At 33.3% G+C, this 22,281-nt stretch overlaps 2 protein-coding genes across 4 annotated transcripts in view; one reads left to right on the forward strand and one right to left on the reverse strand.

Annotated features, from left to right (window-relative positions):
• The window catches only part of blnk (B cell linker), a 31,942-nt gene extending 27,103 nt beyond the window's left edge, over positions 1–4,839 (reverse strand). Inside the window, exons 1-2 of one of the 3 annotated variants that reach the window (XM_051126240.1) lie at positions 4,486–4,839; positions 4,266–4,328 (exon numbers count right to left, since the gene is read on the reverse strand). In XM_051126240.1, coding sequence (XP_050982197.1) covers positions 4,266–4,328; positions 4,486–4,554 — 132 coding nt within the window. In that variant the 5' untranslated portion in view covers positions 4,555–4,839. The remainder of the gene's footprint in view (positions 1–4,265; positions 4,329–4,485) is intronic. The other 2 variants (XM_051126243.1, XM_051126239.1) reach the window with 2 other exon arrangements.
• dntt (deoxynucleotidyltransferase, terminal) overlaps positions 2,337–22,281 on the forward strand; it is a 192,236-nt gene continuing 172,291 nt past the window's right edge. Inside the window, exons 1-4 of the mRNA XM_051126245.1 lie at positions 2,337–2,418; positions 3,891–3,975; positions 13,275–13,488; positions 16,095–16,480. Coding sequence (XP_050982202.1) covers positions 16,293–16,480 — 188 coding nt within the window. The 5' untranslated portion in view covers positions 2,337–2,418; positions 3,891–3,975; positions 13,275–13,488; positions 16,095–16,292. The remainder of the gene's footprint in view (positions 2,419–3,890; positions 3,976–13,274; positions 13,489–16,094; positions 16,481–22,281) is intronic.

Genomic DNA, 22,281 nt, shown 5'->3' on the forward strand with positions numbered 1-22,281 from the left:
TGAGCCTCAAACTCGCCGCGTTACGCATGTGAATTGAAACGAGATCAAATAAAACTCCTGCCATCCGAATTTAGCGAGGCGCCTTTTGTAAGAATCTGAAGAGAAGCGGGTCTAATAGAGACAAATGCATGAGGTTGAGCTCTGTGAATCCCTGCAGCTTTCTGAAGAGACAAAGACAAGAAAATCACCTAGCCCTGCCTAAAAATCAAGCTTAGCCTTTTGACACAGAATAAAATATCGAATATTTCACCCTGGCACCTCCTTGGATGCTGCTTGCTGAAGTGAATTATTTATGTGGAGTTTCTCCAGGAGTCGGAGAGAGACACTTCAGCAGCGCCCTGGAATCGCAGCTGCATGTTAAAAAGCTCAGCAGAGTCTCCGTTCGAGTCCCACGTCCACTCACCCCTCGCTTTCACAACTCGGTCCAAAACTGTCTGAAAGCCATCAAAGACTTCTGAGGAATTATATATCAAGAACCACGAGATGGGCGAGTTTGACCCAGCGCTCGGTCTGAATGAAACGCACACACGACACGACGTGCGCGCTTCTGTACCGAAAGAAGAAGAGACAAGCAAACGGACTTTGGGACTCTTGTGTTTGACACGTTTCATCTTTCACACTGATCTGAGAACAGGCCGGCGTTGGCGAAGCAGCTTGAAAATTGCTTTCGAAGCTTCAAGATACTCATGATTTAAGACTCCTGACGTGCCTCGTTTTCCTTCCTGCACTTTTCCGGCTGTGATTTATAAAAAACAGTCAGTTAATGTTTTGACCTCTGCTTCTTGTTGGAAAAGTAGCTTGCTTTTAGAAATTAAATGTAGTTATAGTATAAAATATTTCCCTCTGATTTAAAAGTAAAAATATTTTATTAATTTATTTTTATGTTTTCATTTTTCATTTTAATTTGAATTTAACTTTTACTATTTTTTTTAAAGAAAAATGTTTTATTTTTTAAATATTACTATTATTGTTATTTTTAATTTATGTTTTATGTTTTTATTTAGATTTATATTTTATTTAATTTTTATTTCAGTTCAGTTGACGTCTTAAACTTTTACATATAATCAAAAATATTGTAAAGTTTTCAACTCATTTTTCGAACTGTTTTTAAGTTGAATCTTGTGTAACTTATATTTCAAATCAGCAAAACAAAATTGAGAAATAATGTATTTCATTTTCAACATGCTTTTAATAAGATAATTAAAATGCCATAAAAACTGCCAAGATGTTTTCTTTTAGTTATTTTTTTCTTTTACTTTTTCACGTTTTCTTGTATTATTTTGTATTATTATTTTTTTTTTCAAATTAGAAAAACAAAAATGAGAAATAATGTATTTTATTTTCTACATACTTTTAATGAGGTAATTATAATGCTTTAAAAACTAGAAAGACATTTTCTTTTAGTTTTTTCTTTTCATTTTTTACATTTTCTTGAATTTTTTGTTTTTGTATTATTTTATTTTACTTTTTACTATTTTTACTTTTTCGTTTATATTTCAAATCAGCAGAACAAAAAGAGAAATAATGTATTTCATTTTCAACAAACTTTTAATAAGATAATTATAATGTTTTAAAAACTGGAAAGACATTTTCTTTTAGTTTTTTAGTATTTTTTTCTTTTCATTTTTTTTTTAGATTTTCTTACATTATTAATATTATTTTACTTTTTTAGTTTTGATTTTAAATCAGCAAAACAAAAATGAGAAATAATGTATTTCATTTTCAACATAGTTTTAATGCGATAATTATAATGCTTTAAAAACTAGAAAGACATTTTCTTGTCTTTTTTTATTTTCATTTTTACATTTTTCTTAAATTTTTTTTAGATTATTTTACTTTTTTAGTTTAGATTTTAAATAAGCAAAACAGAAATGAAAAACAATGTATTTCAGTTTCAACATTTTTAATGAGGTAATTAAGAAGCCTCAAAAAAAATGTAAATAATTTTTTCTTTGAATTTGAACTCATTTTTGAAGTTGAATCCTGTACAACTTAAAAATTCATTGATTACAATTTTTTTAATTGCTGCCATGATTTATTGCTAATATAATTTTTACACTGATCGTTGGTTATTTTATCCGGCTACTCCCAAACACTTGCGAAAGCGATCATGTGTTTACAAATGCCTCATCACGCTCTCAGCACACACTCACTGAGTGTCAACGGAAACGTTCCTGTGATCTACAGACTCTTTCACCAGATGGTTACCGCATAAACGCCACATGAATATGCAAAGATATCTAATATATGCCCTTAACGCCCATTCAGGAGGACAGGGGGAGTGATGCAGAGGAGTAATGGAGAAAAACACATTCGAAACTTTGAGCACAACACTGATAAAGCTCCTACAAATAGAGTACCAAATTAACACTCGTCAAGTGCCAGTAAGGCCACAAATGGAAATGAATGGCTTTTTTGGTGAGTAAATGAAACTTCTGGCCGGCTGGTCAATCACTATTTAGTAAGTAGGGGGTTTTTATCTGAAAGGAGGAGGTTTCAGAAGTTTTCTATTTCTGTCATAATGTCTTGCCAACTTGCTGAGTCCACAAAATAAAAATGAGGAACAATATATTTCATTTACAACACTCTTTAAATAAGATAACGAACAGAAATATTTTAAATAATTTTTCTTTTTCTTTTTTTGCATTTTCTTGTTATTTTTTTGTATTTTTTTGTATTATTCTATTTATTTTTTTAGTTTATATTTCAAATCGGCAAAACAAAAATAACAAAACTGAAAAATAATGTATTTAATTTTCAACATACTAGATAAAAAAAAAAAAAACGGGTAAGACATTTTCTTGTAGTTATTTTTTTCTTTTAATTTTTCAAATTTTATTTTTTGTATTTTTTTCATTTTACTTTTTTAGTTTATATTTCAAATCAGCAAAACAAAAATAAAAAAATAATGTATTTCATTTCCAACATACTTTTAACAAGATAATTATAATGCTTTAAAAACTTTTTGTTTTCAAATTTTCTCTTAGCTTTTGTAATTTTTATAATATTTTATACTATTTTTTTTTACATTTTTAGTTTATATTTCAAATCAGCGAAACAAAATTATTATAAATTATTATAATATTTGTAATCAAAAATTATTATAAATAATATTAGTAAATTATTTTTTCTTTGAATGTTTCTATTTCTATTTTATTTTTTGTATTTTATTTTTTATTTATTTTATTTTTGAGTCAACAAAAGAAAAATAATTTTATTTTTGACATACTTTTAATGCGATTTATTAAAAATATTCAAACCTGTAAGTTTATATTTTATTTTATTTTATTTTAATATTGATAATAAAAATTATTATAAATAATATTAGTAAATTATTTTTTCTTTGAATTTTTCTATTTCTATTTTATTTTTTTGTATTTTATTTTTGAGTCAACAAAACAAAAATAATTTTATTTTTGACATACTTTCAATGCGATTTATAAAAAATATTCAAACCTGTACGTTTTTATTTTATTTTATTTTATGCTGTGGCCTATCCTAGTGTCTTGGACCTAAGGCTTTTTTTCATAGTTTATTTTATGTTTTAATACTTTATTTATTAATTCATTCATTCATTCATTTAATTTGCAGCCATAATCACATAACTACACATAAACTGTCTAAACGCAATCCAACAAAACATTGCTAAAACCACGTTGTAATTGATTTTCATAGATTCGGCCTGAATCAAGTTCCTAAAGGAGTTTATATTGCGCTCAGACAGTAAATTTGAGCCTACTTAGTCTAGTTACTTCATGTACTGTAAGTACGACCCTTCATTGAATATCCTCTTTCAGTTGGAAGTGTCTCATTAGTAATTACAAATTTTGTGAAGTGTCATTTCTCTATCACTAACTGGAACTGCAAATATAACACCTATTTCCAAACAGGTTTCCTTAAAAACTCCTACACACCTATCTTGCCCAGATCTGGTTTGAGTTTCGAAATGTCAGGCCAACAACTAAACCATCCCAGGTAAGTCTTTCTCAGACCACGTTTAAGACGCTCGTCTAATATCAATGCAAATCCATTAAAGAAACCACAACAGCTGTCGTTATACATTTAAGGAAGTCAAGTTTATCTACTCGCTTCCCCATGTGAAAGAGTGAAGGCACTGCTGAGTTTATATTACTAATTTGATCTAGAATGTGTTAATGAGTTAATCAGTGGAAACGACTACCAATGATATAAATAAAGAAAACAGATTTAGCTGAAATGCCATTTGCAAAGAGAAAACCTCAATATTGAGCAAGAAAGGAACCTACCAGAAACCGACAGCCATCAATCTTGTTTCTCTGTACAGCGTCTGCACAGTCTTTCATGTTGTGCTTTTAACAAACACCATGAAGTTGTAGTTATTTTGCATAGTAATAGATCAACATTACATGCAGCGGATCAATAAAATAACAAGAAAAGTTGAAAAAGGTGAACAATGTCTTTTGCAAAAAAGTGATTTATGCATAAATTGAATCTCCAAACGCTCACCTGACTCAGAAAAGCGGCGACCTGCGGCGGACTCCAGCCCTCACATTGCTCCCTAGTTGGTAAACTCATCCTGGTCAGTTGTCTAGACTAACTCCTCTGAATCAGCTCTGATATTAACTAACATTTAGCAGAGGCTTTACTGGTCTGTATCACGTATGAGGCAAGTTCATGCAACATGGGAAGTTCCTCTTGACGATAACTGATCCTACGCGACTGTTTTCTCACACTTCTCTGTCAGAAGCTGTGGTGAGGACTTCATTTGTGTAGGTAAAGTGAAGCCACAACAGCCTATTTCGACTCGCATGTCATTTTGAGGCCACTTAAAAGTGCACAGAAGGTGTGAACGGACTGCTTTATAAAGTGACGTTCTTTCTGTGTGGGAAAATACAGGTTGCAGAGGCAGAAAGGGAAATGAAAGATTAAGCCAAGAACACATTTTAGAGGGGAACTGTCTGTTACATGAGCTTTATGACAGGAACTGTGAGGTTTTCGGGAATTGTTATTATTTTATTTTCAAGCCAGAATATACGTTTTCACTGTTTAGTTTTATACAAAAAAGTTTTGACTTTTTTGCAGTTAATTTTTGCATAAAATTTTGTCCTGAATATAGTCTTATGTTATAAAAATGTAGTAAATAACGAATACATAAATTATAATATACTATTATTTATTTATTTATTTATATGTGAGAATGTTCAACTTATTTAATTTTTTTTTTTTTTTTGTAAATGACTTTTTAAAATCTATTTTATTATTTTTACTTATTAATATATTTTACCTGGTGAAAATGTTTGTTAAGTGACCTGTATTTTTGGGCCTGGTTTATATTTATTTTTTTCTCTAATTAATGAATGAATAAATAAATTAATAAATTATAGTTATTTATTTGTGTGATTACTAAAAATATTAGAGAAAACTGTATTGTTGTTAATAATAATAATAATAATAATAATAACATGCATAAATATTTTATTTATTTATTTTTTTAACATATACATTTTTTTAAGTGAAATGATGACTACAGGGATGAAATTGGGGGATGAAATTACCCCAAAGAATTTCATACACTATAATTGTTTGTTTGTTTGTTCGTTCGTTCGTTCATTTTATTGAACGATTTATTTATTTATTCATTTTAAGCTTAATATATGTAATAATGTTCAACTTATGTGATTTCTTTAATGATCTTTAAAAATCTATTTTATTATTTTTACTTATTAATATATTTTACCTGGGGAAAATGTTTGTTAAGTGACCTGTATTTTTGGGCCTGGTTTCTATTTTTTTTTTTTTTTCCTCAAATGAATGAATGAATGAATGAATTATAGCTATTTATTTGTATGATTACTAAAAATTATTAGTAAAAATAGAATTAATAATAATAATAATAATGATATGCATTAATATTTTATTTATTTATTTAACTTTTTTTTTCTTTAATGAGTGAATGAATATTTGTTTATTTGTATGATTTTTAAAAATTATTTGAGTATTTATTATTAGAAACCATGTTTTTTAATCCTCTAAAAATAAATACATTAAAAATAATACTTATATAAAATAAAAAATATTAAAAATAATATAATAATATTTAACATATAATAACATTAAATATTTGTAATGATTAATAATAATAATAATAATGTGTTTTTTTTTGTTTTGTTTTTTTAAGTGAAATGATGACTACAGGGATGAAATTGGTGATGAAATTATCCTATAGAATTTCATACATTACTCTCTTTTTCTTTCTTTTTTTTTTGGTTGTAATTTTTGTTGTTGTTGTGAAGATGCTTTACACCAGTGATCATTGTAAAAATAAATGCACTATAAATAGAACTGTCTTCATTTAAATGTTCCAACGCTTTTGTTCACTAACATTCAATAGTTAGTTCAATAGCTTGTAAGATGTGCATCTATACAAACACTGACTTTCAAAATGAACTTAGCTTGTACACATGCAGTAGACACAGTATGAAATGGAGAACAGTGACCAGTTGTGAGTATATCCATACTCTCTTTCAGATGGCTCACTTCAACAGGATGAAATGAAATATGTAAAGCAAGCTCGCATGTGGTTCTCTGCACTGATGCTTTTAAAAACGTTGTCATTTCCTTTTAAAACAGTTGTCGCAAAACCACCTAACAATGTGGTTGCATATGGAAGTAAAACAAAACAATAAGAAGTTATTCGGCATTGGGTTACCTGCTTTATGCAATAACAATAACCTAAAAATAGTCATATTGAAACTATAATACATATTTCCCCCCACAGGTTTCAAATGATCTTGCTGACCACAGAATGCAAAGTTCCTATTTTCTCAAATGTTATTCACTGATTAATGAATTATCACACTCAAACACTGTCTGTATCAGTGGTATCCAAATAAGGGGAAATGTCATTTAGAGCTGTTCATTTAACCTGTGTCTTTGTCTCGTCTGTAGACCGCGCACAGACGATGCACCACAGCTCGAGTGGTTTCAAACAGGTCAGTTTCCAGAGCTGTTTACTGCTTGGGTATAAATAGGTTTTTCACAAAGATGAAACTTTATGCATCTAAAAATGCCTCATATGGAAAGGTTATAATCATATATGCTGTTATTTAGAAACACTATATGCTACTATGAAAAAAAAAAAGGTGTTGAAACCATTTTTACTCAGAAAGTGCTTAATAAATTGCATAAGCCATATGGAAATGTAATATATATTTGCCTATAGATGCATATTTGTATATGCACATATGTTAATAATATCTATATGATAATTTTAAATGGTATTATATGTAGTAACCATCAGTCAAATATATATATATATATATATATATATATATATATTATATTGTTTAGATATGCAACTTTATGAAAACAACATATATTATAAAAATCTGTATGTTTATATATTTTGTAGTAATTATAAAATAATATATAACGCATAATAAATGTGTGTGTACTGTGTATATTTATTAAACACGCACATGCATGGATATATTTTTGAAAAATGTTGTTTATATATAAAATATATTTATATACATTAATTTGATAACGACAATTATCGCGATATAATTTTCCTCGATAAAACGTTATGAAGAGTTCAATAAATGTTCAATATAATTTTTATGCCTACATTTGAAATAACAAACTTGAGCGTGCAAAAAACGCGATATGTGAACGGCTCCATCACACGAGCACTAAACAGCGCTGTGAGATCCAGTGTGAAACACTTGCATTCAGCGACGAACACAAATGACTCTGTGATTCAAACTAGTTTAAAGCTGTGTGCAACAAGACAGTCAGAAAGCTTTTCAATCTACACATCTCCTTCATTTACCATGGATTTACTGTAGTAACACCATAGACTGTAAAAAATATGGACGTATTGTCCGTGACATCACATGTGTGTTTCTGGAGAGCATTTTTGAAGCTCTTAGTGGGCGGGAGTCGGCCGTCGCCATCTTGGAATCGCGTCACTGCACGTCACTCCCGGATAATCGAAAATGGGCAAATAGGCGGGACGTGGGTGGAGCTGGTTGCTGAAACCACGCCCGCCTAGCACAACGATGGTGACAGCAGCGGCAATCCACACCTGTCACTCAAGTGGCCACGCCCTAAATTATGCAGAACTTTAAGGCTTAATATAACCTACACTGGTCTCACGGTTCAGTTCGATTACGATTATCATGTCATCGATTCGGTTCAATACAGTATCACGATGCATTGACGATGCACTGCATACTCAATTTTCAATTTTACTTCACACACCCGTGTGAGTCTCATAAACGGCTCTTGTTTGCAGCACATGTGACAAAATCTTCCAGTCCTCGCTAATGTAATGTGCTGTTATTGTCACATACGACTCTGTCGCGACCGAAGTCCAGGAATCATAAAAAGTCTATAAAGTCTGTAAGATTATACATTTTACATACTAGTCTACATTTTAATATTAAAAACAATACTAATCGTATAGTTATTAGTCAAAAAAGTTTAATTTAATTTTATAAATGCATCCATTTATAAATGTCTAAAATGTTATAAATGAATCCGGGTTTTGGGACAATTTTCACGTCATAGTTCAGACGCGGGCCGGGCTTCGGGCCTGTTTTAGGCTTCTCGTTGTTTTTTATACATACACCAATTATGGTGATGAAAACAAATTTGATGGAAACAACACGAGACTTTCGCTTTCACTTTTGAGACCGGCTCAGAAAGCGTTTAGTGTCTCCGCTGGCAGCAGCAGCAAATCAGCGCAGCTGGAAGAGATCCGCATTCAAGCACAGGCAGTAGGCTGAAACTTGCCACAAAGCACGGGCAAAATTAATTACAATGTCGGGGGAAATAGTAAGGAGATATTTGAATTATTTATTAATAAACCAGTTTTTTTCTGAGTCAGTGTCGCAAGGATGAAGTTGCTCATCCGGACTCACCATTTCCTCTTTGGATGCGCTTTTAGAGAAATGCCTCTTTACAGATTACATATTAAAAGAGTTTTTGTTTTTGTGAAAGAGTATTTGTTTTACTTCCATATGCAATGATTTCAAGCTTTCTATAGATATATGTATCATGTCTGTGAGGTATGTATTTGTTTTGTTTCATTTTTGTGAAGTGCTCCTGTTGAGGCATTAGAAAATGCTTCATGTGGGTACATTTCGGCTTTTAAAGTAGTTGGAGCATTTTTAATTACTCGCACTCGAGTCTCGCCTCCCTCAGCCATTGTATTCTACTGCTACAAAGTACGTATGTGGCAAATGATGTCAGAAAAGCGTCAGTACGTTATAATCGGTTATGGTCTATTACTGAACCGATACCGAATCCTCCTCGTCTGCATTGTGATGCATCGTAGAAACGATTAATTTCGACACCCCTAGTATTGACTCCCTTTTGCAGCCAGTCTCTAGCGGCCAGTCGATGAATTGCAGTTTTAGTCACTTCTGTGTTGGCTTCAAGAGGGAGAAGGGGAGGTTGCCGCTTGAGTAACACTCACTGCACCATGGTATTGTGGCAGCAATGTGGGATATTCACTGAATTTTATTACAGGAGTAATGGTATATAATTATAGTATGTATGTACTTGTGATTAAGCTATAGCATGTGTGCATTAATATTGAACGTTTTTAGACTACTGTTTTTCATACAAAAAGGCTACCTATAAAACCTTGTATTTATATTTTTACCATGGTATTGAGGTACCATGATGTGTGATTTTGACTGTTTAATTTAAACTTTATTTAAAAAATTTGTAATTTAAAAAAAAAAAAAAAAACTGGGTCAGAATAAATGTAACCATATAAAACTGAGGTTGCTACAATTTTTACAGATGTTACTGATTGATAATGAACAAAAATTTACCTCTGCATCCTCAAGCTACTATCAAATGTGCATTTCTAAGAGACAAAAAAGTGATATTATTATTATTATTATTATTATCATTATCATTATCATTATCAGACAACCCAAACCTGTTTCTTGATTTGAAACAATATAACTCATTAGAACATGCAGAAATTAATTTTTCTATTTAGATATTTATTTTAAGGAAAATTAATGGTCTGGTTTCTACAGCTTTCACTTTGGAGCAAAACTTTAAACTTGAAAGAAATAAAGATTTGACATTTATCGTGATAATTATCGATATCGATTGATATGAAAAAAATTATAGTGATTAATTTTTTTGCCCATATCGCCCAGCCCTTGTTATTTGGAAATACTGTGATGCCACAAAACTCATTAAGGTAATAATATTTTTGTGATGATATTTACAAGAAAGAATTATTGCACTATTAATCATGGTGATTCACTTTGTAACCGCTACTTAATAATATAAAGATGAATTATACAGTGATGCAATATTTTTTATACAAAATTAATAGCAGTTATTGTTAATGCACTTGTTCCTGGAATCGTTGTTGCGCAGGTGCTCCGACACCGACCATTTTTCACCGGCCTGCGTTTTTAATTCTGGACCGGATCCAAACCCGCTCTGACATGAAGAATTGAGAGGAAGTGGCTTTACGATTACACAAAAGCTACAGTGTGACTCCAGTTAACCTCCGGCATCAAGTTAATGAGAGTCGTAGCATCGTTGTCAAAGGCACACACACACACACACAGAATGAGGTTATGAGAAAATGACCTGTACTCATTCTGTGCACAAGGTCTCTCTCATTGCTGTAGTTTTCTTTTGGTCCAATTAAAGGATTTCTCCCGAGAGAAAGAGAGAGACGGGACTGTGATTGCAGGTTATTTAGATGGGAGTGTTTATAGAGGCCGTAACCGCCATAGACATTGAGAAGGAACTCTAAATAATTAGAAATGGCTACATTTTTCCCCCAAATATTTTAATTCTTGCACTGCTTTGCTGTAGAGAGCAGCATTTGAATTGGGATCCAGCCTTCTCCATGCAGCCAGGGTTGCCAGATCTGCATGACAAAACTAGCCCATGCCAGTCAAAAACAGCCCAAAGTATGCAACGATCACTCTTCATTTACACACCTAAAATACATATTTTACAGTCGCTGTTATGCACATTGATCAACAAGATCAAAGGCTTTTTACCAGGCCCTCCTTCACAAAACTTCACAAAACTAATTTTTGTCACTATTTTCGTCAACAACATTTATTCACAGACGAAAATGAGACAGTAATGAAATAAAAAATTGTTTTGAATGACAAAAATATGACAAAAATGTACTGACATTTTCATCAATGAACTAAAACATGATGAAAATGTCAGGGAGGGACGATCTGGGAAGAGATTCATTCAGATTGAATCTGCTGCGTGTTTAGGAAGTTAGATGCATGCACTTTAACTGTAACATAGCCTATTGATCTATCAGGCGGGAAATAAGCTAGCACGTCTAGCTTTATTTGCTCCACGTCTCATAAAACGTTCCAAAATGTCAATATCTGGGAGTGGATAAGTGGATAAATTTGACGATGCAAAAAAGAAACTCAATTTGGCCCATTTTCTGAGCACACACCAGTCGCATACTACAAAAATGTTTGAGTTTGCCTAATATATGTGTGTGTACTGTGTGTAATTATTATGTATATAGAAATACACACAATGTATATATTTAAGAGAAATATGTTACGTACAAAATATTTGTATTTATATATAACAAAAATTATAATAAATACATATACTTGTAAATATTTCTTAAATGTATACAAGAATGCTTGTACATAATTACACAGTACACACACACATATATTAGGCAAACTCAAACTTTTATTTTTTATGCAATTAATTGTTTGACAAATAAATATATCTGCTAAGAATGAAGAATGTGGTAAACAAGTTGTTATAAAGTATGGATAACCATTGGTATTTCATTGAAGACCATGTTCTTGTTTCTTTATGAGAAGTGGTTTCATTTCATTTTAATATAAAGGCATGTGTCGCAGCAGTTTAATCTGTGCCTATCATGATAAAACCTTAATATCAAACCTATACAATGAGTTTGGTAATTTTAGAGAAATGCTTAATATATGCATTACACTATAACTAAACCGAGTAGATTTTAGACAACTGAATCTACTGTAGATTTAGTTGACTAAAATCATGCGATATTTAGTCGACTAAAACTGAAGAGTTCAGATGCAAAACCCTCTAAAAGCCACTTCGGTCAAAAATGAGACTGAGTGAATGCTCTCAACACATAGCATACGTCCATCAAATACTTTTACTTCAAACTTGCTAAATCCCAGCCTCAGCCCAATCAGAATTACTGGTACTTAGGTAGAAACCTATACATAGGAGCCTGATAAAAAGGCTTATTTTAAAGAAAAACGTCACATGGACTGAATCAAGACTGAATCAAATTTTGCTGTCAAAATTAATACAGCAGTTAATTTATGGTAAATTTCAAACCTTTAATCCACGGAGGAAATCAACCAACTGCAACAGTGTAAAAGTAGCCTAATTGCAAGGGAAATAAGTGGACTTGGCAAGCTTAATCAATCATTGGCAAATATCTTATCTTGTACAATATGCCTCTTTTACACAGAGCGCATGATCGCGAAAGTGAAAGTAAACAGTGAGCGCTCATTCAAAAGTGATTTAAGCACCCTGATTTGAGATGGCCAATCAAATCAAAGTAGGTGGGGTTTACTGCTCACTGATGCAGTGTGCAAATTCCAGTGCTGTGTTGCCAAGTCTGCGTTTTTCCCTCCAAACTGGGCTACTTTTATCCACCTTTTTTTTTCAACATGGAAGTAAACTTTTTTTCTTTGAATGTGTAAGACTTTCGATTCATTAGATTCTGTAGCTTCACAGTAAGTCAGTCTTTAAAGGGTTATGAGTTAGTATTAAAAATCAGTTCCTTTATGGAGAAAATGAATATGATTTTTATGTCCATAACTGGACTGTAGTGCTGTATTGCTGTGCAGTTGCTAGGTTGCTTGCTAGATTTTTTTTTTTTTTTTAAGTTGAGAGAGTGATAATTCTCAATGATAAAGCAGTTGAAAATTTTCATCCATATGAGAGATCAGAGTCATATCTAGAAACCAAAGTTGTGCACCTGTTTTATCAATAGCCAGGGGAAAAGCATCCATTAGAATTACAGAGTTAAAGACAAGCAAAATAACAACAACAATAACCTGGGAAAAAACTCAACAAAGCGTCAACAAATAAAATAAACAAAGCAGTAGGAAGTGAATGATGCGCTGAGGGAAACAGTGTGAGTTCTTCTGTAAAGAAGAGGCATAATAAAGATCTAAAAAGCCCTCAATGACCAGTTCATCTCCACATATGGTACTTAGCGTCCATTCAGCAGCTAATGAAGGGTTTCTTCTTAGCGGGTAGAGGCTCATTAGTTCGCTCAGGCAGATGGTGGTGCGGTAGGAACAGGATGGTGTGCTGTACTACATATGTGCCACGTCTGTGAGGAAACTGCTGGACGTTACTGGACAGCTGTAGAGCTTTATCACTGTGACCGGCCCTCCCAAATCCCACGACAACTCGGTGGAGAAATTCAGTCCAGCACTTGTGAGATGCAACAAGAAAAACAAGGTAAAGTTCACTCAGATGCACCGAATATATTCTCACTGTACGAATCAAACAGACTTGTTTAAGCACCGTTTGTGAGAAATGCCGTGACTGCAAACATATGGAAACCCAAACTTCACACTATCCATCTCGTATGATATGCCAAAGTGAGACAGATGTATCCCAAATGGTGTTGAAAATACTCTAAATGGCCAAAAGCATGTAGATGACTTCTAATTAACAGTTTCCAATGATTTCCGTGAGGACAGCCCTTAATGTAACACATAAAGTGATGAAATCAAGGGAATTATGTGCTTCATATGTGCTTTTGTTGCAACACTTGATGACACTCCTGTGCACAAAGACAAGTCCATATTATTTTATAGAAAGAGTGGGGCACATACTATTGTTTTATAGTGCAATAGGGTTGACTTAGGATAATTGGGCCATTTTTCCCAGTCATCTCAATGGCAAAAGTGTCCCAATTTACTTTTATGTTAAAGGTGCTTGGTTTAAAGACCTATTTCTAATGGTTTTGCAATGTTTGCATCTGTTTACGCCTTTTTTATTTAGGCTAATATTGCACACCTACTCCTGTGCTACAGAAGAAGATGAGTTTGCAATGAAGGTATCCTTCCGTTTAGTCTGAAATAATAGCTTGACCTTGAATAGAAGTGAAATCGTGACCTTTGCATTGTTTTTTGTTGAGCATTAAATTTGATATATCATTCTTTTACAGCTCATATAATCTGATATAGTGAGAAAATGAAGGAAAAAAACAGCTCAGTTTTATTCAGAGACCTTCATAACAGTATAGCACATACTTACATTGATATAAATATCAGTCTATATCAGTCTATATCACTAAAGAATGTCTTAGTATGAGATTTAAATGCTTAGTTTGATTGTCAAAACATAATGCAATGTGCAATGATGTTTAAGAAATAAGCGTTCCTCAAAAGTCTGATGAAGCATTTGAAAATGCTTTTCTAAAAAAATATGTATGGATAATCAAGTGAACCTAAGTCACTTCAGTTGCATTTATATGTATATATATTTTTAACATCATTATCATCATGACATACTATTGTTTTATAGTGCAATAGGGTTGACTTAGGATAATTGGGCCTTTTTTCCCCAGTCATCTCAATGGCAAAAGTGTCCCAATTTACTTTTATTTAAGGTGCTTGGTTTAATGTTTGCATCTGTTTATGCCTTTTTATTTAGGCTAATATTGTACACCTACTCTTGTGGTATAGAAGAGGATGAGTTAACAATGAAGGTATCCTTCCATCTAGTCTGAAATAATAGCTTGACCTTGAATAGAAGTGGAATCTTGACCTTTGCATTGTTTTTTGTTGAGTATTAAATTAGATATATTATTTTTTTATAGCTCATATAGTCTGATATAGTGAGAAAATGGAGGAAAAAACAGCTCAGTTTTATTCTGAGACTCAAACTTAACAAAAACATACAGTTTTCTGCAGATGCTGATATTTATATGGACCAAAAATAGATGAAATTCTAATAGCTTGTAATGTAAATCAGTCTTTATAACAGTATAGCAGATAATTGCATTGACGTAAATATCATTCATCACTCTATATCTTTAAAGAATGTCTTAGTATGAGATTTAAATGCTTAGTTTGATTGTCAAAACATATAATGCAATGTGCAATAATGTTTAAGAAATAAACAAGCATTCCTTAAAAGTCTGATGAAGCATTTGAACATGATTTTCTAAAAAATTAGTATAAATTACCTCAGTTGCATTTAGATTTTTTTAACATCGTTACCATCATGACAGGTGTTTTTGAAAACATTTTTGCAGATAAAAATTAATAACTTACCACAGAAACAAGAAGTGACAGTCGCACGACTCACTTTAAGATTTTACAGGGATAGTTCACCCAAAAAATGAACTTTTGTTATAATTTATTTTGTTATCATTTATTGATTTTAAAGAAAGTTTTTTTTGTCCATACATAAAGGCCTGATTTCACAGACAGGGCTTAGAGTATAAGCCAGGATTAGGCCTTAGTTCAGTTAGGACATTTAAGCAATTTTTTATAAACATGCCTAAGAAAAAACAGAATTGATGTGCATCATGAGACAAAACAAAGGCACTGATATATGTTAAGATCAGTCAGTGCAAGTTTCTTTCAGTTAAAACAGCTCTGACTTACATTTTAGTCTGGGACTAGGCTTAAGCCTTGTCTATGAAACCGAGGGTAGAAGTCAATGAGTTTTAGTATTATTTGGTTATCAGAGATCTTCTTTTGTTGTCCTTTGTGAAGGACATACAAGTTTGGAACAACATGATGAAGAGTAAATGCTGAAAATATCAATATCTGAGATGAGTAGCTGAATGTCATTTCCAAACAAAGCAAAGCAAAAAAAATATTTTCTTTTTACATTTTATACATTCAAAGTGACCTTAATTAAATAATCAGCCTTTAATGTGTGTGATTACGTGGTAAAGGCCTGTGGTGTCACATTGCCATACCATTGAGTTTGTGAAAACATAAGCCACTCTATGTTGATATATTCAACATTACCCTCAGTGCTGATATTGTTTTCCTTTTTTCTTCCCCGTGACCTGGTGTTCTGCATCCATCTGTTCGTGGTAGTTTTGGCAGTGCCCTATCAGTACGAGTGCCAAATCAAAAGCACCTGTTGTAAGACTCTTCTACTCTTTGCCAAAACCATAAACAAACACGCCACACCAACTGCCAGTTTTGTCTTTCAAAGAAAAATAAGACATCAACGGCATCACCTCATGCGACTTTAGAGAATACGCGACAGAAGCCCCAGGCCCTGGTTCAGAGATGTTTCCAACTGCTCTTCCTACTCGAAAGCGTCGGCGGCCTGAAGTTGCCTTCGCTCGGGGTCGTGAGGAGGTGAAGTTCAGGGATGTGACTCTGTACCTGGTGGAGAGGAGGATGGGAAAAAGCAGGAGGAATTTTCTGTCTAATCTTGCCAGATCAAAGGGCTTCTGTGTTGACGACGCTCTCAGGTACGTGACACAGAAAACAACCGAGTGGATGAGGTGAGACTGTGACCTCATTCATATTCCAGATGTAATAATTCTAGCATTATTACAGCCCAGGTTAAAGGGAGAGTTCACTCAAAAATGAAAGTTTGTTGGTAATTTACTCACCCCCAGGCCATTCAAGATGTAGGTGAGTTTATTTCTAAAGAAAGTAAAGAAGATATTTAGGCATACATGAAAGTCAGTGACTGTCAGTGAACACAAAATTAATACCAATGGCTCCTGATGATATATTGAAGACTTATGCAGCAAAACAACTGCTTTGTGCAAGAAACTGAATGTTATTTACAACGTTATTATCTGTAATCCACAGTGTTGGGGGTGACGCATTACAAGTAATGCAAGTTATATTACTTTTTTTAAGTAACTAGTAAAGTAAAGCATTACTTTTGAATTTCTAAGTTACTTTTTCAAATAAGTAACACATGTTACTTTTTTCCCCATTTATTGATTGACAAGTCTCCTGTCAGGAAATTCTAGACTAAATGTGAACCTGCATTAATTCATCTCTCTCACAAAAAACAGATTCAGTATTCCTCAAAATGAAAACAGTGAAATGCAAACTCAGAATATGACGCAACCCTGCAATAATTAAATATGTTAAAACAAATATCCTTTATGTATTTAATCCTATTGTCTTTGCTGCTGACCTTCGATGATGCAATTCAACCATACTAATAAGCAAAAATGACTTTAGATAAACTATCATTTGTGCTTCATTTTTATATAACTGAAAAGTGATCTCCTGCATAAATGAACTTTTCTTTCAGCCTGAGGTGAATTCATTTCACTTTTGGTGTAAAATTAGAATTGTTTTATATTAAAAACAAAGAAGCAAGTCCTGCCCAGATTTAAAAAGTAACGCAAATGTAACGTAACACATTACTTTCCATAAAAAGTAACTAAGTAACTAATTAGTTACTTTTTTAGGGAGTAACGTGTAACGCAAAATTCTAATGCATTACTTTTAAAAGTAACTTTCCCCAACACTGGTAATTCAGAGCCTCAGGCAAACAGGGAAATATGATTCTTTTACACAAACTAGTTCTTTTGGACAGTTTGTAAATGAACTGGATCAAATTAAGTTTGTTTACACACAATGACGTAACATATATGTAGTTATATTATTAAAGCGCCCAATAATGATGTGAAACCTGGATGTTTCACATGTCTAAAGCATATAAAATGAATAAACTAGCCTCAATCTTGGGAATGGGATCCTGCGCTTTTTTATAGAAATAAACAGTTCAGCTGGAAAACATACCTTACATTTCTAACCAGAAAACGTCTGCACTGCTCCATACATCCAGGGTTGCCAGGTCTGCCCCGAGTACACTGTAAAAAACAATTTGTTGAGTCAACTTAAAATAATTTGTAACCTGGCTGCCTTAAAATTTTAAGTTCTGACAACTCAAAAAAAGTTTGTTCAACTTAAACTGTTAAATTATACTAAGTGACAACTTAGATATTTGAGTTGAAACAACTTAAAATTTTAAGGCAGCTGGGTTACTTACCCATCTGTTAAGTTTAACAAACACAAATATCTAAGTTGTTACTTAGTACAACTTAACATTTCAAGTTGAATAAACTTATTTTAGTTGACTGAACTTAAAATTTTAATGCAGCAGGGTAACAAATTATTTTAAGCTGACTCAACAAATTGTGTTTTTTATTTTTTACAGTGTAGAGCAATAACTATATCCCAAATATCAAAACTCAAAAAATGTAGTTTACATATCTAAAATGCATATTTTACAGATGTTATTATGCACATTGATCTTAAACACAACTCAATTGCATCCCACCAGTGGTCCTCCTTCACAAAGCTTAACATTTAGCGCAGTTTTATCATACGTAGAATGCAAAATATTTCAATAAAAGCATTTCAGTCAAATGTAACTTGTGAAATATTTCAAACCTTTAACCCACGGGGGAAATTCACCCACATCAACAGTTTAAAACTATCCCAGTTTCGTTGAAAAAGGGCAGGCTTGGCAACCCTGCATCCAACACCCTCGAGCTCCCTGAGGTGCAAAAATTATGTAGCCTACAGTGTTAGAATACTAGAATACAATGAAGTTTCCTCAGTTCAATGACTTTTGGAGGAACTGGAGTGCTGAATGAGTTCATTCATCATCAGTTACACCAGTATTTTGGCTCATTATGAGTCGGAGACTGTCAGGTGTTAGAAAGTGAGTTTTGACTGAAGAACTTGTAGATCTGTGCTGCTCGAGTTGCATGTGGCAAGTGTTTTATTTTCCTGAAATAATTTCGATTACAAGTAGGCTAATAATGTTGTAAATAACATTTAGTTTCTTGCACAGACTGATCGTTTAGATTCTTAAAACCTCAATATATCATCCGGAGCTAGAGGTATTTTTTAATTTTTTTTATCCTTAAAATATTTTTAATTCTTAAAAACATGTAGCAGCCGACTTGGATTTTATGAATCGTACAGTTTCAGCTAAAAATCTTCTTTAGTGTTCAACTGAAGAAACAAGTCACCTACATCTTGATCTGAGGGTGAGTAAATTTACAGCAAATTTAAGCATTAAACTTTTGGCTCAATCTTTTTTTAAGCAATTTAAACAGAATTTAGTCAAAGGTTTTTTAAAGAACCATCTTTTTCCTACCTTTTTATAATCTGAAGAACCTTCTTGCACCACAAAGAACTGTTTGTGAAACAAAAAGTTTCTTCAGATGTTAAAGGTTCTTTATGGAACCATTTAAACAAAAAAGCGTTCTTCTGTGGCATCGTGATGCACCTTTATTTTGTTTCAGCTTAAAGGAGAAGTCCACTTCCAGAACAACAATTCACAAATAATTTACTCACCCACTTGTCATCCAAGATATTCATGTCTTTCTGTCTTCAGTCGTAAAGAAATTATATTTTTTGAGGAAAACGTTTCAGGATTTTTCTTCATATAATGGACTTCAGTTGTGCCCCCCGATTTTGAACTTCCAAAACGTAGTTTAAATGCAGCTTCAAAAGGCTCTAAACGATTCCAGCTAAGGAAGAAGGGTCTTATCTAGTGAAACGATCTGTCATTTTTTTCAGAAAATAAAAATTTGTATACATTTTAAGCACACAAGGTCGTGTAGCACAGGCTCTGGGATGCACGTTCTTGAATGATTCGTTCATTCTGAATGGATCTTTAATGGAAGAACAGGTCGTCTTGGGGAGTGATTCGTTCAGTTGTGCATGCGCAGCATCCTATTAGGTTCTGTACTGGAATTAGTTCACCTGTTTCGAGTCTTGAGGTTTTCGAGTGGTTCGTTCATCTTATGGGGCTGTCACGTGATGAACGAATGACTCAAACCTGAAAACTTGTCAGATAAGAGGTGAGGTGAGCTAATCACAGACTAAAGACCCAGGTAAACAATGAATTAACCTTTTCTGTTTCTTACAGCATTATAGTTTTGTCTTGTTTGTAGTGTGATTAATGTTTGTGTAAGCAGTAGATGTGTTAGGGAAATACCACATAACATTTTAATAATATTTTGCTAAAATGAACAAAATGACTCGAAAAAAGATTCGTTCATTTTGCTGAACGAGACTCAAAGGTCCAAGTCGGTAAAATGATTCGAACTTCCCATCACCACTACGAATCATGTCTAAGTTCATCGTCTGTGTACTCCGGCTCAAAAAGGTAGAGAATAGCGAAAAACTCCATCTTATTTTCTCCTACAACTTCAGAATCGTCCGACATCGTTGTAGCTTTTTGTTTGTAAACAGTGTTTGACTTACTTGCACTTTCTTAGTCTTTGCACGTTCGCTTTGTAAACACTGGGTCTGTAGTTCCACATGACCTTTCAACGTGATTCAATAGTACATGAATGCGCATCCCAGAGCCTGTGCTGCACGAGCTTTTGTGCTTAAAAATTATACAAATTTTTATTTTTCAAAAAAAATGGCAGATAGTTTCGCTAGATAAGACCCTTCTTCCTCGGCTGGGATCATTTAGAGCCTTTGAAGCTGCATTTAAACTACATTTTGGAAGTTCAAAATCGGGGCACCAATGAAGTCCATTATATGAAGAAAAATCCTGAAATGTTTTCCTCAAAAACCATAATTTCTTTACGACTGAAGACAGAAAGACATGAACATCTTGGATGACAAGGGGGTGAGTAAATTATTTGTAAATTGTTGCTCTGGAAGTGGACTTCTCCTTTAAAAAACGTAAAAAAAACCCAATGACCACACTTCATTTTAGGTAATTTTATGTAAAATCGATGAACCACGTAGTGATGAAAACAGTTGGAGGCATTTGCTGTGTTTATTTGCTCCTATAAATCCCACTCAGAGCCCTTCAGATCCCAGCAGAGATATTTTCCCTATTTAGAGACAGTGAGTGACGAACATCTCTTTGGCAAACAATTAAAATCTCTATTTTTCACTGTGTAATAAAATATTTTAATTTGCATACAATTTTATGCTAATCACAGTGATAATGACTAGGGCGGCTCGAGTCTCGATGAGTTTCTAGGTGGTAGGTTGCATAGAAAATGACGTCGTAATAATAGCACAGAAACCATCTATTAAAACCTCATCGCGCAACTATTGATTAACAGAATTAATCAGTCGCTTCAAGATGGAACCAAACTTGTTTTGAAGTCGAAGGCAAAATACCAGCGTGTAATGTGCTGAACATCACTCGTGAAGTGTCGTCTGTTATTCTTGTCTTCATGGCTGCTTGGTCAGAAGCGATCCAGGACTGTTGCTGCCAGTTTGTGCAGGTGGAGAAGCACCAGTGGGAGTTGTTTGGGTAGACGGGCATAACAGCAGCCAGCAGTTTGCCGTAGCGTAGCGTGCGGTACCCAGCTGAGCGATGGCACCATTCCCAGAAATGCAGCTTGAGCTCGAGCGGCCTACGGCTGCGCGCTGCTGTCTGCAGCCAACCACAGGAAACCTGTCGTGATGAGCTGAAAACTGACATTTTTTATAAGCCAGTGAGGATTTGATATCAGTACGAGTCTGATAATACAATGCCCCATAATAAATCCCCGGGTATTGTCGTGCGTGTCGTGATAGAGACGGCAAGGAGACGCTGCACGGGAAGTGCTGAAGATTAGGTGTTATAACATTCATAATGCACATCTTATGTTATATTGAAGCTGTCTGAATCAATCAAAGCGTGACTGGCTTCCAGTGGAGGTTGATGTAAGAGGAAAATGTCATTGCTCACAGGTTGCTCGTTCATTGCTCAGCATCAGCTTGGATGCTTCTGCTAAAATTCCTTTCGGAGGAATAAAAATAGACAAATGAGTCATGCAGTTAAAGTACAGAGCTGTTAAATTGAGATTATTTGATCTTGTGGGAGATTGCATCAGAATCTCTGACTTCTAAATGCACTGTTATCTTGAAAAATATGACAAATTTGCATGCAATTTAAATTCATAAATTTAAGATTCAGAGGCTCATTTGACTTTGGCAACCGCATATCAACACCCTGCCAAACACCTTATCATTTTAGCAAAGTTTCATTTGAAACTGTAAAAATGTTGGATTTGTTGTTGTGACACTGCTAATGTGTCGTTTCTCTGCTTTCTAGTCAAAACAGTGTGATATTGTTTAATCGAGCTTTAAAAATGCTTTTATTAATTGAAATAAAGTTAAAATATAATTAAATATAAGTGTAGATGAAAAACTGTTAATCTAATTTAAATAAATGTAAGCAGTAACATTTCTAAAAAACAACACTGAAATGAATTTAAATGAAAGTTATATAGAAAACCTTAGATTGAAAATGATAAATGTTGTTTAA

Source organism: Labeo rohita, chromosome 13 (assembly GCF_022985175.1).
Source record: "Labeo rohita strain BAU-BD-2019 chromosome 13, IGBB_LRoh.1.0, whole genome shotgun sequence".
Taxonomy (NCBI): domain Eukaryota; kingdom Metazoa; phylum Chordata; class Actinopteri; order Cypriniformes; family Cyprinidae; genus Labeo; species Labeo rohita.